This window comes from Elephantulus edwardii, unplaced genomic scaffold (genome assembly GCF_000299155.1).
Source record: "Elephantulus edwardii isolate Elephantulus edwardi_28Jun2011 unplaced genomic scaffold, EleEdw1.0 scaffold00079, whole genome shotgun sequence".
Lineage (NCBI taxonomy): Eukaryota > Metazoa > Chordata > Mammalia > Macroscelidea > Macroscelididae > Elephantulus > Elephantulus edwardii.
The window spans coordinates 15,226,382-15,245,606 of record NW_006399829.1 but is presented as its reverse complement, the minus strand read 5'-3'; the positions used below and the strand labels follow the sequence as shown (position 1 = coordinate 15,245,606).

General features: G+C 39.4%; 1 protein-coding gene across 1 annotated transcript in view; it reads left to right on the top strand.

Annotated features, from left to right (window-relative positions):
* Positions 1-10,512: 10,512 nt before the first annotated feature.
* Positions 10,513-19,225, top strand: part of ITGA1 (integrin, alpha 1) — a 175,523-nt gene continuing 166,810 nt past the window's right edge. Inside the window, exons 1-2 of the mRNA XM_006889599.1 lie at positions 10,513-10,561; positions 12,176-12,296. Coding sequence (XP_006889661.1) covers positions 10,513-10,561; positions 12,176-12,296 — 170 coding nt within the window. The remainder of the gene's footprint in view (positions 10,562-12,175; positions 12,297-19,225) is intronic.

The following is a 19,225-nucleotide window of genomic DNA, read 5'->3' as shown; positions in this document are numbered from 1 at the left end:
CTATGGTCTGTGCCATCGGCACTCCCCTCATTAGTGACAGTGAGTATGTATTACTTTAGGCAATTATAACCATTTACAGGGGGAATGAACTCTTTTCACCAGCAAATTTTAGCACATACAGAAGTAAGAGCTCACCAAGTCATGTCCACATTCCAATTTGAGGAACATCTGAGACTGTGTTGTCTGCACCACAGAGATCACCCTGCTTGTCAGTGTAGTCTGATACTCAATGGTTCTGATGCCTTGACTTCATTGATATGGCTTGAATATTGTTGAGCAAGTTGATGCAGGCTTATCTTGTCCTTGAAATAGATTAAAGGAGAGTTACATTGTCATTAGCGTAAAAGAAGACTACCTTTAGTTCTCTCCTTGGAAAAAATGATGAGAACCCAAGAATCACATCATTGTCATTGTTAAAGGTTATTTTTGCAAGGACAGGTGTTACCTGTTCTCCTTCGACTTGGAAGATCAAATGCTTTTGCCTCAGATTTTCTTAACATGTCTTTGTAGCCAGGTTTAGAAACAGGAAATTGGTTATGGAAGTGAGAAAGTGCACCTGCCTCTCTTGTTGGTGTAAGACATCTGCCTCACTTTTCAAGACACAAGTGGTTGACAGATGGAGGGAAATCTTCTTCTAAAAGAAAATTCTACTGCCAGATGGTAAACCGACTCATTGAATTCTACCTGTAGTGCCATTATATTCAGTATATAGAATTACTATTTAGACATTTGTAAGCATATTTTAAAAATAAACTGAGTCTTGGATATATTAAATAATTTGCCTTCAAAAAATCTAGTGGGTTTTTTAAGAGGATAAATCATCATCCTTAAAAAAATTGAGAAAAATATAAAAACAAAGCATTTGCCATTCCAATGTTATTTTTATGTACTTTCAGTGAAATGAATTGTATTTATCATGTTACGGGGCGCTCTGGAAACCTAGTAGGTAGAGTGTTGCCCTGCCAACCCTAAGGTTGTTGGTTCTAATCCACCAGTTTCCTTCAGGAGAAAGATAGGCAGTCCCTCCATGAATTGTATTTATCATGGTACGGGGCGCTCTGGAAACCTAGTAGGTAGAGTGTTGCCCTGCCAACCCTAAGGTTGTTGGTTCTAATCCACCAGTTTCTCCTCAGGAGAAAGATAGGCAGTCCCTCCTGTGAGATTTACAGTCACTAAAATCCCCTGGAGGGTCAGCTATGAGTCAATTCTGACTCGCTAGTAATGAGTTAGTTTAATTTTAATGTTATCACCTTATGCAACCTCATTAGGGAAATAACTTTTTCTAACTGTGTTTTTATTGCCTAACATACTCAACAGTGCATAACAACAACATATATCTAACACAAGAGAAAAGATTTTCAGCCTCAGGAAACATGATGGAAGGTCCCTTTGAGTGGGAAAGGACTGAGTGGCAGTGGATTAATATTTGTAGAGTAAATATATATTGTAATATATAGGAATGACTGAAGAAAGAATGCATGTGAAAGGACTTGGTTTCAACTGTCTCCAAAATCTACCATCATTGAATACTACTAAGAATTTTCTCTAAAGTGCATGAATTCACTGTAAAAGCACAAATATTATTTATCATAGTTTTGGCTCATGTCATTCTTTATATGAAAAACAATTAATTTTCAAATTTCTTCTTATTTCTAAATTCTGTAAACATATAAAAGGTTGTTGAAGACAACATACAGCATTTTAATATGCCTTTTTTGCAGTCACTATTTGATAATTGCTGGTTTCGGGTGTGAAATATTCAATATTTAGAATTTGATTAGTGACTATACTCTGATCTGTTTGTTTTAAGATGTGGATTTTTGCCTCACCCTGCCATAGACACAGTTTCTTCACTAATGAGTCAATCAGGCTGCCATGACTCTTGGAACTGGGAAAAGTGTGGAGAAGGGAGCCGTTCATTTGGCTGGAGCATCAGTGTCCTCTGGAGAAGCCGAGATTCTTCATTCAACTTTTCTGCAGGCTTCTACACTCAGATACTCCTAAGCCAGGAGATGATAAAGTATTTTCATGGACAAGTTAAGGGAGTGTGCAGCGGGGTTGTTAATTTTTACTTTTATTGATGGCTTCGTGGCCAGAAGCTGTGCTGCAATCCCAAAGGCACTTGGTTCAAATCCACTAGCTGCTCCGTGGGAGAAGGATGGACCATCTCCTCCTGTGTGATTTACTTCCTCTGAAAACCAGCAAGAGGGTCAGCTGTGGGTTGGTTCTGACTACATGGTACACAACAACAACAACAACAACAACAACCAATACAATGGGACGCTTTGGTGACCTAGGTACCAGCCCGAATGCAGGCTGTTCAAATCTGGAGGAAAGATAGACACTCTCCTTCTATTCAATTTACTGCTTCTGAAATCCTTCTGAAATTCAGCTATGAGTCACTTCTGACTTGAAGGTACCTTACAGCAACCACCACCATTACCAGTGTACTAGAAAGTCTATATGATTTGGGGGTGAAGGGAAGCAGTGTTTAAAGCCTATGGACAGTGCTACACTGTGACTCCCCGGAGCATGTTCAGTGGTTCACTATGATTATGCATTTATGAGAAATGTTTGGGGACAGAAAGCACTAGGGATCTGTAGGTTGCTTCTAGCTCATCTCTTGTTCATCTTATTGTGTCACACATCAAATTCAATTTTGGATGAAGAAATTGCACAGGCGATCTCTTTTATAAGGAGTCTTCTGGTTTCAGATTTTAGAAATGTAGGGTATATAAGCATATTTGAAGAGCAATGTGTCTTTTCATTTCTACATAATCATATCTGTTGTAGCAGAAGTCTCTCAAGACATTTAATCTGCAGCTCTGTGCTCATCATTTGCGATTCCTTCTCCGGCTCATCTGCACTTTTGGAGAGCCTTCTCCCCAGGTTCTCCCACAGTGACTGTCTCAGAGTCACCTGACTCACACGTGACCTCTCCTAAAACCATCCTCATTTTGTATCCCCTCTCCTTTTCCAGTTTCAGGGCTAGGAAATAAAAGTTGACTTCATGTGAGTAGTGGTTACTGCTAGGGATATGGAATGTTTTAGAAACACAGACGCGACTGTACAATCCTGAGCCACATCTGCACAATGGGAGCAATAACAGTCTCTGATTTTAGGGCTGTGGGCAGAGTAAGCAAGGTAAAAGATGTAAGTAATAACGCACAGGACAAGGGGCCTTCTCTATATGTGGATTCTGCATCCACAGACCCAACCAAGTCTACATAAGTATTAGTTAGTGTATGGATATAAGTAACTGAGTCATGAAAAGCCACCCTTTCTAAAAAAGAAACACACACACACAAACCACAAAAAACCCAATCCCAGCAAGCCCACTGAGTCAATTAACAATGAGTGAAGGGCAGAAAAGAACTGCCTCATGGCATTTCTGAGGCTGTGAATCTTTGAAAGATTGCTTCATATTTATCCTGCAACGTGACTGGCAGATTTGAATTGCTGACCTTCCAGTTAGGAGTCTGGTGCTAACTGAGCGATGTAGCATTTACCTTCTAAGGCACACTGTTGTGGTTTGGGTTGGAGCCAGCTCACAGCTAACCCTTCAGCAGATTTTCAGAGGTTTTGATTCATGGTATCCGCGGAGATTGTCCATTTTTCTCCCCTGGAGCAGCTGGTGGGTCCAAATCATTTGCCTTTGAGTTGACAGTGCAAGTCCTTACCTAAGTCACAAGAGCCCTGCATGAGTAGTAGGTATACTATTTAAATATACAAATTATTTGCAAATGGGGTTGTTATGCACCATCAAGTTGGTACCAACTCGGATTGGCAGTGCAGCTCTTTACCATTATGCCACCAGAGCCCTTGTGACGTTTTATATAAAGAAGCTAAGCATTCTCAGATTTTGGTATCTGTGGGGCAATCAGCACCTCACACATGTATATATTACAATATAGTAGTAATTAAAAATGAGGGGGATCTATTTCACCCAGGGTCTTCCAGTCCTGTGCTTTCCATTCACTCTTCCAAGCATGCTGTCCTTCTCCAACGAGTGGTCCCTCCTGGAAACAAGTTCAAAGTGTGTGAGACAGAGCTTGAAAATCCTTGTCTCAGAGAATCAGCTCAGTTTCATCCTCTCTAGGACAGATGTTTGTTCTCTTAGGAGTCCATGATGTCTTCAATTCTCATTCTTCTCCAGCATGACAATTTAAAGGCCTTGATTCTTCTTCTGTCATCCTGACTCATTGTAGAACTGCTTTATTTGATTTTCAAGATTGTGGTCTTTCTGATGCAGATATCAGATAGGTCTTTCCAGGTGTTGCCTTTGAGATGCCCTTGGTGGATGACAATCTCCTGTGCTGTATCTGAACACCTGCTGGAAGGTCAGCTATGGGTCAGGTCCAACTTGAAGGTATACAACAGCAGGAATCAATTGATAGTGCTTGTGAAATTCTAATTTACTTTCAACAACCGACTACTATCTGTCTTTTCCTTGATTGTCAATATGTACCTAGACTTTCCCTTAAGCCACCTCAGTCTGGTAGTTTCTTCTATTTTTTTTTTCTTCTCCTTCTGGCTTTGGTTGAAAAAAAATGATTTTTATTTTAATTCTAGTACATACAATTCCAAGACAAGTTAATATCACAAAATGAACATGGAACTGAAAGTTATGAGAAGCTGCTTGACTGTTTATGCACTCTGTTAAATCAAAAGAACGCGATGTAAACTATTTTTATATGTCATCTCCTGTGCCTCAGGATCCTTGGTGCCGCAGGGAACTTGAAAGGGACTGATTTACAATCACCTTTGGCAAATTGCCTGTAGAATTCTAAGAACAGGAAGGGGGGGGCGGGAGTGTAGCACACCCTCCCCCGGACATTCCACCCAACATAACGAATAAACAAATCAGCCTCAGAAGAGAACCAAACTCTCTGAGTCCTGTGTGGAAGGTACCACAAGTGGTCTTTAACAGTTCATATGCCAGACGATACCCAGAACCCACTGTCATCTGGCCAAATGGTATAAATATTTATTTTATTTACATCTTCTAAATTTTATTTCTTAAAAAAAAATTTTATACTAGTAATTTACAAAATTCGAATAAATTGTTTTGCACACCAGTTCCTTCATATTTTCCTTACCCCCTTATCAAATTGTGTGACCCCATGATTAATTACTCCCCCATCCTCACCCCTCTAGACCCGCTCCCCCTTTGAATCCTCATACTCATTCAACAATAATGGTTTTATTATCCTTATAGGACTGAGTAAGTTCACTCAGCATAATAACTCTCCAGTTCCTCCCAAGTTAAGTAATAATTTATAAAATTATTGCTCCTGCGTGCTGTGTAGTATTCCATTTTGTGAATGTACCATAATTTATCAAGCCATTTGATTGTGGTTGGACTTCTGGGCTGTTTCCATGTTCTTTTGAGGGTGAATAATGCTGCTATGAACATTAGTGTACAAGTCTCTGTGCCTAAGTTCTCATTTTCTCAGGGTATATTCCAAGCAGTTGAATAGCTGGGTCATATGGAATATCTATGTTCAGCTTTTTAAGGAAGTACCAAACTGCCTTCCAGAGTGGTTGTACCATTGTACTCTCCCACCAAAAAATGTAAAAGAGTCCCTATCTCACCACATCTTCTCCAACATTTATTGCTTGTTGTTCTGTTAAACTTTGCTACTGCTACTGGAGATGGTATCTCATTGTGTTCTTTATTTGCATCTCTCTTATTGCCAGTGATTTTGAGCATTTCTTCATGTGTCTGTTGGCCCTTCAAGTATCTTCTTCTGAGAAAATTCTTTCCATGACCTTTGCTCATTTTGTAATTGGGTTATCAGTCTTTTTCTTGTGGAGGCCCAGGAGTATTCTGTAAACTTTTGTTAAGAGATTCTTGTTTGAGCTTGTATTGGCAAAAATGTTTGTTCCCAGTCCATAGGTTTTCTTTTCACCCTGATGGAAAAAGTTTATGTGAACAGGGATTTAATCTTTAGAAGGTCCCACTTATCAATTTTATCTGCTTTAGATTGTGTATTTGACAGTTTCTTTATATTGTAGACTAGGGCTTCTAAACTTGATCCCAGTTAGTCTCTTATGAACATTATGGTTTTAGCCTTTACTCCCAGGTCTGTGATCCATCTTGAGTTGATTTTTGTGTGTGATGTGAGATGTAGACCCTGTTTCAGCTTTCTGCAGGTGGCAGTTCAGTTTTTCCAGGACCATATGTTAAAGAGATTGTCATTTCCTCATTTGATAGGTTTTATTTCCGTGTCAACTATCAGTTCACTATATCTAGGTCTCCCTCTCCAAGGACCCGTCCCTCCTGGCAACATGTCCAAAGTATGTCAGACGAAGCCCCAGAATCCTTGCCTCCAAGGAGTAGCTTGGTTTAATCCTCTCCAAGACAAATCTGTTTGTTTTCCTGGCAGTCCAGGGTACATTCAGTACCCTTCTCCAGCACCACAGCTCAAAAGCATCCACTCTCCTTCTGTCCTCCCTAGTCATTGTCCAACTCTCTGATGCATAACAAGCAATTGCAAATACCATGACCTGTATCAGGCGCACCTTAGTCTCCAGAGAGACACTGTTGCTCCTGAGTGCCTTAGAGAGGTCCCTAACAGCAGACTTTCCCATCGTGATACGCTTTTTGATTTCCTGACTGCTGGTGCCAAGAGTGTTGACTGTGGAGCCGAGCAAACTGAAGCTGTGAACACTCTCAATCTCTTCGTCATCCATCCTGATGCTGCCAATTGGTCCAGTGGCGAGAATCTTTGTCTTCTTGACATTGAGCCTCAGTCCATACTGAAGGCTGCAGTCCTTGACCCTTTGCAGCAAGTGCATGAGGTCCTCCTCAGTTTCAGCAAGCAGGGTTGTGTCATCTGCATAACGGAGATTGTATAGACCTTCCACCAATCCTGATGCCACAATTCTCCTCATAGAGCCCAGCCTCTCGGATAATCTGCTCTGCATACATGTTGAAAAGGTATGGAGACAGGATGCATCCCTGGCGTACACCCTTCCCAATTTTGAACCATGCAGTGTTACCCTGCTCTGTTCTGACTACTGCCTCTTGGTCCAAGTATAGGTTTTGTATTAGCACAATTAAATGTTCTGGGATTCCCATTCTTCTCAGAGTCAGCCACAGTTTGTTATGATCCACACAGTCAAATGCCTTTGCATAATCAATGAAACACAGATAGACATTCTTCTGGTATTCTCTGCTTTCAGCCAAGATCCATCTAACATCAGCAACAATATCCCTAGTACCACGACCCCTTCTAAACCCAGCCTGGACTTCCAGCAGTTCTCTGCTGATGTGCTCTTCTAATCGTTTTTGGATGATCTTCAGCAGAATCTTGCTTGCATGTGAAATCAATGACACTGTTCTGTAGTTTCCACACTCAGTTGGGTCACCTTTCTTTGGAATGGGAACAAATATAGATCTCTTCCAGTCAGTTGGAGGGGAAGACCCTCTATGAGGTGGATTGATTCGGTGACTGGGCTAATCGGGATGGGTGTGTCAGAGGCGGTGCGGTTGGCGCAGGATAGAGCAGGGTTTAGGGCTGTTGTGCATAGGGTCGCTATGAGTCAGAAACGACTCGACGGCACATAACAACAACAACAACAACAACAACAACAACATATCTAGGTCTATGTTTGAGTTCTCAGTTCTGTTCCGTTGGTCTATGTGCCCGTCATTGTACCAGTACCATGCTGCTATGGTTCCTAATGCTGTGTAAAAGGTTTTGAGGTCAGGGAGTGCTATGCCTCCCACTTCATTGTTGTTTATCAGAAGTGTTTTGTTCATTCACGGTCTCTTGCCTCGTTAAATAAACTTGACAATTTCCCTTTCAGTCTCCTTGAAAAATGAACTTGGTGTCTGGATTGAGACCTTTATGGGAGGAGATGACCTATCTTTTTCCTGAAGAGCAGCTGGTAGATTTGAACTACCAACTTGAAAAAAAAAAGAAAAGAAAATACTTTCTTTTCTTTTTTCCCCATTGTTGCATATTTTCTTCCTGCCTTCCCTCCTCCCTTCCCAGCCTTACCTGCAATGCACCTCTTGTTTCAAATTGTTGTCGTACATATAATACATATAATACCTAATCATATCATTCAGACAGTTCTTCTCCTCACCTAATATAATGCAGTAATCATTATCTATCCACTCTTTTCCCATTCTCTCCTCAATCCCCCAATGTGTGTCCTATTTTATAACAGTTGTTAACAGACCAATAATAACTTTAAAGAGGAGTGAAATTGACCTGTTTAAAGGGAAGCACTTTCCCCTTTAGTCTGAGTGTTAATTCTTTTAACATAAAGAAATATTATTAATTGTACTAAAATTATTTAAAACCGATTCCACTCATTGTCATCCAGTAGAAAACAAATCCTAGCTGGTTCTCCATTGGGCTTCTGAGGCTGTAGATTGCATGGGAAGAGATTCTCTATCTTTCTTCTTCTGAGCCACTGATAGATTTGAGCCATGACATGACATTTATGTTAGCAACACAATTCCCCATGGACTATGCCCTCAGAACTCCATACATTATTTTTAAAAAAGTCCTGTTTCTAGTCCTGTGCACCTCAAACCATCATCAGAATATTTTTCTCTAGGTGACCTGTTGCCAACTAACGAATCTCTAGGTGGTACAAACCTTTCACAATCAGATGTTTGAACTCAGCACTGCCAGTGAAAAAAGCTTTGTGATTTGCTACCATAAATATTCTTGGTGTGGTGCACTCTCAAGTCTGAATGGACCCATAGTTGACCCTCCAGCATATTTCCAGAGGCAGTTAATAGCACAGGAAAAGATCCACCATCTTTCCCACATGAAATAGCTCTGGATTCAAACCATGTGCCTTCAGGATTGCAGTGTAGATTCTTACCACTAGGCCTCCAAAGCTGTTAGCAATTGCAACCAAGAAAACTCTGTTGAGCTCTGTCTCATTCTACAACGAATTGGCATTGCCATGAATTGGTATGAACAACAGGTTTTGATTTTCCTTTCTTTCAGTCTTTTTGCATTTTGGGTGTCTTCTTTGACCATAGATATACAATCATTAGATCTGGGCTGGGGGCTTGAGATTCTCCATTCATCAGAGCCTCCTAGGTGTGCAGATGCTTCTGAACTGTGGGCCATAGTTGCTTTTCAGTCATCCTCTTTAAAAAGGAATTGGTGTTTCTGTTCTAGTCTTTAGAGTGCCAGTTCTCAGCTGGATATAATTTTGACCCTAGAAGAAATGTGGCAGTGTCTGGAGACATTTCGCTCATCACAGCTCAGAGAGTTGTTACTGACGTCCAAGGGATCACGGCCAGCGATGCTTTCTAAACACCCTACATTACAGTCAGCCAGTGTCAGAGAGCTGATCCTAGCCAGTCAGATCTCTAAGGTATTACAATCATATTCCTCCCAAGAACAAGGAATCTTCTGACTCAATCTGTTAATCATGGCTTGGTTAGGAACCCCTTCCGTGGATGTCCATTTCCGTCATTTCTCATTTCAACAAGTCTGTTAACTACTCATCTGTATGAGTGACTGACTGAATGGGAAATCTATTTGCTCTGCAAACTGTCGCTCAACGCCTAATAAGAAATTCTTTTAAAAAACAAATTGTTGGAAATGCTCAAAAGAAAATGAAACCTATGAGAAAAGAGTAGGAGTATTATACTATTGAATTCGGAGTAGAGAGCCACCAGTGTTTAAAATGGTCTTCAAATACATGAAAGGTTATTATGCAGAAGATGGCAACCAGCTGTTCTCCAACATCCTTTGAGAAGGAAAAGGAAATGTATGTAAAGATTCCTAAGTTACTCATTTATTCCTGTGTGTCCTCCGTGCCAACCAGTCAAATCTCTATGATTATATAACCAAGTTACCCATCTTGGATCTTACTAAACTAACAGAGACCCTCTAAAATCTTTGGGACACAATTTCTTACCCCTGAAAATTCACATTTCCCTATCCTTATTAAAAATTCCTATTTTAAAAATTTTCACTTCCAAGAGTGCTGGTTTTTTGTTTTTTTTTTAACTAAAGTGAACTGGTTGTTGCCAGTTCATCTCAGATTACAACTTGTGTACCTCCTGCTTCAACGTGCTGTCTTTCTCTCAACAAATAGGTCATTGCCCATCTGTGGGCAGGGCCTTGACTTTGCTTTGGCAAGGGATAAAAAAGATGAGTCAGAGCTTCGCTACTCTTCTCAGTCTAGGAAGAAAGTCTGGCACAGTTACTGAAAATTTAGCTAGTATATGCTAATTAACTTCCATGAGAGATTTTAAAAAAGATAAAGTTTTAAAATTTAGGGAGGGAAAATGTTATTTCCAAGCATAGGAGAGCAAGGGAGAGTTTATAAATGTGTAAGCATGGGTATCTTTTTGTTGTTGTTTTCTTAAAGAATACATGTTCTCTGAGTTCTGCACAGTCCTGGTAATCAAGGCAATTAAATAAACAATAAGGTTGCCTAGTTTTGAGCATTATGTATTATAGTGGTCTGAATTTTAAACTGCATTTACGGAAAGAGCTCTGCTTTGAAACACACAGAGTAGCCATGTATCCGAATCTACTGATTGACAATTGGTTTGGTTTGACTACGGTCGGTAATGTTAAGGGGCTGGTGTTATTAAATCCATTCATGATACGTTTCATTACCACTAGGAGAGAGAATATTTCAAGAACTATGTGGCTACAAGGTGGTTTTAGAAAAAAAAGTAGAAATTAGTCATCTTTGAGTGTATCTTGGGGAGCTTTGGTGGTCCATTCCATATTGAATTGTGCTGCTACCCTAAAGGTCATGGCTCTCTGGAAGATCATACCCACAAGTGCTTCAGTGAGATGAAGATGACCAGTCTCCTCCCATACAATTTACAGCTTCAGAAACCAAGCTTTGAGTCGGTTCTGACTGACAGCAATGTGAGACACACACAGACACAGACACAGAGGTACCTCTGTGCATTTCTGAAGAAGTGCTCTTCAGAAGAATTATTAATTTGTTATTAAAGTGGCCTTTATAAAACAGATCCAAAAATGAAATTTGATTCTATTCATTTGAAAGAAGGATTCCATGACCCAGTTACTTATAGAGGGTTACCGTTACCTGAACTCTGAAGAAACAGAGGAGGATAAACCCACGGAATCTCTGGTGTGTGCCAGGGATATGCTCCTGTAAGCATATCATCTGATTTCATCTCCACAGCTAACTATGAGGTTTGCACGACCAGAAACATTGGAAGAAGGCTTTAGTGAACTCATGTAAACTTCTACTACTCACTACTTGATTTAAGAAGTGAAGCAGAAAAGGACAAATATTGTATGGTGCCACTGCTGTAAAATGGGACTGATATCAGTGTGGGGGTAAGACTGAAAAAAAAAAAACTGGATAAATTGTGTATACTGCACTGAAACAGATGAGGAACTGAATAATTTAAAAGTGATGTATGATAGGGTATTATGGTTATCACAAGAGTCCACAATTAAGGTTGCAGAGTGGAATGTACTTGGGGCAGTGGGAGGGGTGTGTGGGGGATTGTGTACCAGGGAGGGGGTCTTTCTTTTACTTTTGAAAGAGAGGAGTGAACTGGGGGGTGGGGGGAGAGGCCTGGGCGGATAGAGAAGTGCAGCAATGAATGAGTGGAAATCCAAATTCTCTGTAAATGTTCATTAAAATTATTTTTTTAAAAAGTGAAGCAGAGCAAATCTCAAGCAGGCAACCTTGCTGAGTGGAGACAAGGGACTTGCCATCCTTTCCCTTTGGAAGTATCTTCTCTAGAGGCTGTAAGTTTGACAAGTAATGTTTGCATTCTATCTAGTCAAACTGCAGAGTGAAACTGTTTGCATTCAATTAATAACTGTGATTCGTTAGGGCAATTCTCTCCTGGAAAACTGTCTGCATCCGCATGAGTCAGAAATGAGCGTGAGCTTCTGCCAACTCTTTCCCGCACATTCTGAAGCCTTTAGTTCTGGGAATGGTACAGACACTAAATTATTGTGGAGTTTTGTTTGAACATTAATGCTTGTGTGCTTTGAAGCCAGTATGCTGATTTTTCAGTCTGTAATAAATATAATATCACTGGCCTTTTTTAGAGTTCTCATTCTTGGAACATTTTATCAAGATCACCACTTTCACGGGTAGCTTCTAGAACACCTTTCACAATTCAAATGTGGTGAAACCTTGCTTCACTTTCTGTATAACTGAACTCTCTTTTCCCTTTCAGCTGTTCTAGGCGTCTGCTTATCATTCAACATTGATGTGAAAAACTCAATGAGTTTCAGCGGTCCAGTGGAGGACATGTTTGGATACACTGTTCAACAGTATGAAAACGAAGAGGGGAAATGGTGAGTTGGTGAATTGTGCTATTGGGTAGTTATAAAATAATGAAAAATACTATTATTGTTGTTATTGATAGCTGTCGAGTCAAGCAGTACTCATGTTGACCCTATGAGCAAAAGGCCTGAAGCCTTGCTATAACTATTGTCGTTTATCAAAGTTCCTAGAGTTTCCAGAAGCAGTTGTTTAGGAAGTATATGCCACTCCTGTTTCCAAACGTGTCTTAAACTGGGAGCTCCACCAAAAACTGTCTGCCATGAGTAACCATTATGGCATTTGACACCCCAATGGCACAAGGTTCAGCATCACAGCAACCCCAGGTTACATCAGTACAGCAAATTGACAGAAGAGTGCCGCATCACTTTGAAGAATGATCCTCCAAAATAAAGTAACAATCGACTTTTGGATACAAAGGCCCTCCTCAGGTCTTGTTGACTCAAATCTATGACCTATAGAGACCCTGTGTATAGCAGCTCTGAACCCTTCCCTGTCCTGAGCGAGTCTCACTAATTCCAACACACCAACCCCCATTGCCCCAGTCACTGTATCAATCCATCTCATCCAGGATCTTCCTCTCCTGCACTGTCCCTCCACTCTTCTGAGTGTGATGTTCTTTCTTCTCCAAGGACTAGTCTCTCCAGGGCATGCACCCAAAGTATGTGGGGTGGAGCTTCAAAATATTATTAGTGTACAGTTTATTTTATGAATGAGTCTACAACAGAATGAAACATTTATGGTAGACAGTCATCTCATTTATAGTAGAAACTCAGTAGTGAAAAAAGAAAACTGACAATATTGGCCTTGACAGTATTACTTTAATTTAAAAGTATTTGTGTCTGTTGAAACGTTGATTGACTTTAAGAAAAGTCTTTACCAAAAATAATTACTATTTACTAAATATGCTATTCTGACTGAATTTTTTAATTGTTCTCATCTTATTGACCTACTGGATTTGTTCCAAAGTCAATGGATTTTATAAATTTTTAAATACTAAAATCGACTAAGTTTCTTTTAAGGATGATTTTAAAACTTTACTTAGCTTGTTGCAAATGAAACAAAATGAATATCAGAGTTGTTTTGCTTTATATTTAACATGAATTTTAATGTGATTTTCTTTTCCTCTTTGGTAATTACATCTTATAGGAAAAGCAAACAAATAAGATTTATACTTGTCTTCAGTTTAAAGGCTTAATTAAAACATAATCATTTTTCTAGTAATGACATTATTGGACAAAAATTAATATATATCTACTTGAATAATATTAAGCAATAACTTACTATAATTATTTCACAGATGAAAGATGTATTTTTCTATATTCTAGTTTATCTTTAAGCTTGATTAATTTCATTCTAATTCCTCAGACCTTTAAAAGGTCTTTAAGAGTTTGAATATTAACATATTTTAAACAGGAATTATGTAATATTTTATATAACTCAGATATGAACCAAAATGTGATCCTTTTATATTATAGATAAGGAATCACAGAATATGATTTTTAAGACTATTTTTTTATATTGGTTTGTGTACAAAATTCATATGCATTACGTTTCATACCTTCCTTAATTCACATGGTGTTTCTTATAGGGTCACACAATTCAATGGGTGGAGGGAGGGGTGGTAAAGTAAATGAGGAAGATCTGCTGGGGACCTGAAAAGACAGGGTAATGGTGGGCATAATTCATTGGGGATTAAGTTTATAAAACATAATGTGTGGGAATGATACATCATAAGAAAATGAAATGTTTACATTTTTTTGACCTTTTATTCTCTTTCATTCTTTCCTTCTCCCTTGAGATTAAGTTAGGACTAGACCTTTATATGCAACTTTGACTCTTTCAATCATTACATTTGCCCTGTCTCTGAAAGAAAGTGAACGGTCCATGGGTTAGGCTGCACATCATGTATAAACTATAGTAAACTGAAAAACTGAAGCGTAGTAATAATCCATAACATCGTTTAAAGATCACATTTTATACAAAACCCCAGAACAGTATCTGAAAGATGGAGAATCAACTAACAATCAAGAGTAATAAAGGGAAGAGGCCTGAGGCTACATTGGGAACAATTAAACCACAAAATAAATTTACTTATGATGTCGTTTTTGTTAGATGCTGTTGAGGCAAATATGACTCACAGTGACCCTGTGAAGAAAAGATCTGAACCCTATGCTATTCTGTGCTATCATCACAGTCTGACTAACTCAAGCTTATTACTGCAGTCACTGTATCAATCTTCCTGATTGAGGATATCTTCCTCTCCTTCATTGTCCCTTTTTTTCTCTCCAAGCATGATGTCCCTCTCCCAAGGAAATAGCCTCTCCTAGCAACATGCTCAAAATATGTGAGATGAAGCTTTACCATCTTTCCCTCCAAGAAGCACTCTGACTGCACCTTCTCTAAGAAATATCTATTTGTTCTTTTGGCAGTCTATGGGATATTCAGTACCCTTCTCCAGCACCACAACTCAAAGGTATCAATTCTTCTTCTGTCATCCTTAGTTATTGCTCAGGTCTCAGATGCATAATAAGTGACTGAAAAATTGTTAAGTCATGATGAAAGGTTGGAAGTGGCAAATGCGAGTAATTCTAAATTTTCTAGAATCGATCTGTAAAAAGCATGTAGGTAGCAGGGGGATGGCTGTATCTAACTTCTGCAAACTCTGCAAAAGGGATCTGTCCTCATTAACAACATCCACAGAACAAAAAACCACATCCTGTAAGATCGGACATGATTTCCCATGCTCCCACATCTACTTCTACTAATTCCAACACTGGTGTTGCACTGCACAGATCTCACAAAGCTACTCTGTAGTTATAGGGTACTTAGGGAAGTTAACCTGTTACAATACAGACTGGCAACAGTGTACCATTCTCATGTTACAAATTTTTTTAGTCCTGAGAGGATATTTTTCTTCAGTCTTTCAGTAAGCTTAGGTGAAGGTGGCTCTGGTTCCATAGGGCAATGATCCCAAGTCCTCTCTGTTGCATGTTGATCTCTTGTTCTCTTCTGAGGCTGTTGTGTCTCTCATGTAGCTCCCAGTCTGAGTAACACTGGGATATTTGGTCCCAAAGGATGTTTACTGCACTTTCTGCTTCTTCTTCTTTGCTCATAGTGAGACCCCCACTTTTGCTGGTAAATCTGCTCAATGTAATTCAGTAGGATGGGTAAAACGGACTAATCACATACTAACTTTATACACACTGTTTGAAATTCACTCCCACTTGTGGTGAAAGTAAAAATCTATGGCTAGCAAAGCCATTTTGAACAATACATCCTTGACACCACAGGGTCATTTGGCAAATGGTTGTCACTGACAAATAATATATATTCACTCACTCTTTGCCACTGAGTGAACCTCAATTCATAGCTGACCCTCCAGTAGATTTTCTGAAGCTGTAAATTGCAGGGAAGGAGATTATCTGTTTTCTTCCACAGTTGGTGGATTCAAACTGATGGTCTTCAAACTGCTTGCCCTTGGGTTGGCAGAACAACTTGCTATCTTCCAGGCCATCAGAACTTCATTTGCGCACACACACATACACACAGAGGAAAATTTATTTTCTCAAGAATTTTTTTCCCCCTCAAGAATTTAATAATCTAGTTTTGGATAACTTGAGTTCAAGGTTACTTCTGCCAATACCCTTGTCACTGAGTCCATTCAGATCCACAGAACCATTCTATTGAGCTTCCAAGACTGTAAAATTTGACAAGAGTGTGTTTCTTATCTTCCTTCTACAGAGTAACTGGTGGGGTTAAACTACAGCTTTTCAGTTAGCAGCCTGACACATTACATTCTACATTACCAGGAGTGCTTAGGTAATGTCTAAATAGTGGAAAATGTCAAACTAAAATTCAGAGAAAAGTTGTTAGGTGACATTGAGTCAAGTACAACCCATAGGGACTGTGAAAGCAGATCGGAACACTTACCTGTCCTGTGCCACCCTCACACTTCCTGACACCTAGAGCTCATTGCATCTCATGTCAGTACACCTGGCTTAGGGTCTTCCTCTCCTACACTGACCCTCTGCCTTTCTGAGCTTCATGTCTTTCTCCAAGGAGTAACACCTTTAGCAACATGCCTGAAGCATGTGAGGCAAAGCTTTATCATCTTTGTCACCAAAGAGCACTCTGGCTGCACTTTCTTCAAAACATATTTGTTTGTTTGACAGACCATGGGGTGTTCAAGACTCGTTTCCGGTACTACAGCTCTAAGGCTTCAATCCGTCTGCATCCTCATTCATTGTCCAGCTCTCAGATACATAGGAAGTGATTAGAAAAACCATGACCTGAATCAGACACACCTTAGTCCCCAAACTGACATTATTGCATGTCTACCTGTGTTTTATTGATTATGCAAAGATATTTGACTGTGTAGACCAGAAAAGATTGTGGCTAACCATGAAAGTGGAAATCACAGAGCACTTGTTTATGCTCATGTGAAACCTGTACTTGGGCAAGGAAGCAGTCATCCAAACAAAGCAAGGAAAAAATGCATGGTTTAAAATCAGAAAAGGAATATGTCTCCATACCTTTTTAATCTATACGCTGAACAGATTATTTGAAAGGTTGGGCTTTATGAGGAGGTAATATGGCATGAGGATCAGAGGAAGAGTAATCAACAACCTGCGTTATCCAGATGACACAACCTTGCTTGCTAAAACTGAGGAGGACTTGAAGAGTTTGTTACAGAAAGTCAAGGGCAGTAGTCTTGAATGTAAGTTGAAGCTCTACATCAAGAAAACAAAGATTCTTACTACTGGACCAATTTAAAGCACCAGTATAAAAGGGGAAGAGGTTGAGATTGCTAAGAATTTCTTAGTGGTAAGATGCAATCCATTTTGAAGGCTGTATTCTTTGATTGTCTGCAACAAATATTTCAAGTCCTCACTTTCAGCAAACAAGGTTGTGTTATCTGCATAATGCAGGTTATTAATGAGTCTTCCTCCGATCTTGATATCACATTCTTCTTCATAGGATCCAGCTTCTTGAATAATTTGCTCAGTAGCAAATTGAAGAGATATAGATAGAATAAAACCCTGATGCACTCCCTTCTTAATTTTAAGCGATGTATTCCTTTCCTGCAGCCTTCAATATGGATTAAAGCTTAGCATCAAGAAAACAAAGAGTCTCATCACTAGGCCTACTGGCAGCATCATGATAGACAGTAAAGAGTTTGAGATTGTTAACAGCTTCAGTTTGCTTGGCTCCACGGTCAACACTCTTGCCAGGAAATCAAAAGACAAATTGCATTGGGGAAAATCTGCTGTCAGGGGCCTCTCCAGAGTACTGAAGAAAAATGACGTCAGTCTGGAGACTAAGATTTGACTGATCCAGGCTATGGTATTCACTTTTAACTTGTTATACAACAGAAAGATGGACAGTAACAAAGGAGGAAAGAAGGAGAATTGATGCCTTTGAGTTGTGGTGCTGGAGAAGAGTGTACCATATACCATGGACTGATAGGAGAACAAATAGATCTGCCATGCAGAAGGTAAAACCAGGCTGCTTTTCAGAGTCAATGACTTTGGAGCTCTGAGTGACATACTTTGGTCATGTTACCAGTCCTTGGAGAAAGAAGGACATCATGCTTGGAAGGGTCAAGGGACAGAGCAAGAGAGGAAGACCCTGGACGAGATTGATTGACTCAGTGACTATGATAATGAGGGTAACTGTGTCAGAGACAATGAGGTTAACTCAAGATAGAGAAGGGTTCAGAGCTGTTGTACATAGAGTTGCTTTGACTGTTTGCACAACAGCCTCTTGGTCTAAGTATAGGTTTTGCCTGAGTACAATTAATTGCTCTAGGATTCCATTTCCTCACAATGTTAGCCATAATTTGTTATGATTCACACAATCAAATGCCTTTGTATAGTTAATAAAGCATAAATAGACATTCTTTTTAAATTCTTTACTTTCAACCAGGATCCATTTGGCATCAGAAATGATGTCTCTGGTGACACTGTCTCTTGTAAATCCTGCTTGAACATCTGATAGTTTATTTTGTATATATATTTTTTTCTACATGTTTTTAAATTATCTTCAGCAGTATTTTGCTTGCATATGATATCAATGATATTGTTCAAGAGTTTCCACATTCTGTTGGATCACCTTTGGGAATGAGAGCAAATATGGATCTCTTTCAATTTGTTGGCTAGACAACTGTTCTCCAAATTTCCTGGCATAAAGTGGTGAGCTCATCCGGGGCTGTATCTGTTAATTGAAACAAGTCAATTGGCATTCCTTCAGTACCTCACACCTTATTTTTTACCAATACTGTCAGTCAGTGAGCTTCAGGTTCTCCTTCATTACTGTTTACTACTATTGATATAGTACTTCCTGAAATTTTCCACTGTCAATCAGTTCTTTCTATTACAGTGATTCTATTAATTCCCTCCATCTTCTTTTGATGCTTTCTGGGTCATTTAACATATGCCTATAGCATATTTCAATATTTCAACACAAGACTTAAATTTATTTATCAGTTCTCTCAGCTTGAGAAATACAAAGCAAGTTCTTTCCTTTTTATTCACCAATTCCAGCTCTCTGCTCATTATATTATAATACTCTGTTTCGTCTTCTCTACCTGTCTTTGAAATCTTCTGTTCAGCTCTTTTACCTTGGCATGTTTTCTCTTTGATTTGCCTTCTCATGCTCTAGTGCAATTTTTCCAGAATCTCTACTGACATCCATTCTGGTTTTGTTTGTTTTTTTCTTTTTTCCTCTGTTGTTTTTTTGGTCTTACTTACTAACAAAGCTCATATACATTGCTTTTCACACTGTTAACTATCTCAATCTGCTCACCATCCATGCTGATGCTGCCAATTGGCCCAGTGGTGAGAATCTTTGTTTTCTTGACATTTAGCTTCAGTCCATATAGGAAGCTGTAGTCCTTGATCTTCTGCAGCAAGCGCCTCAGGTCCTCCTCAGTTTCAGCAAG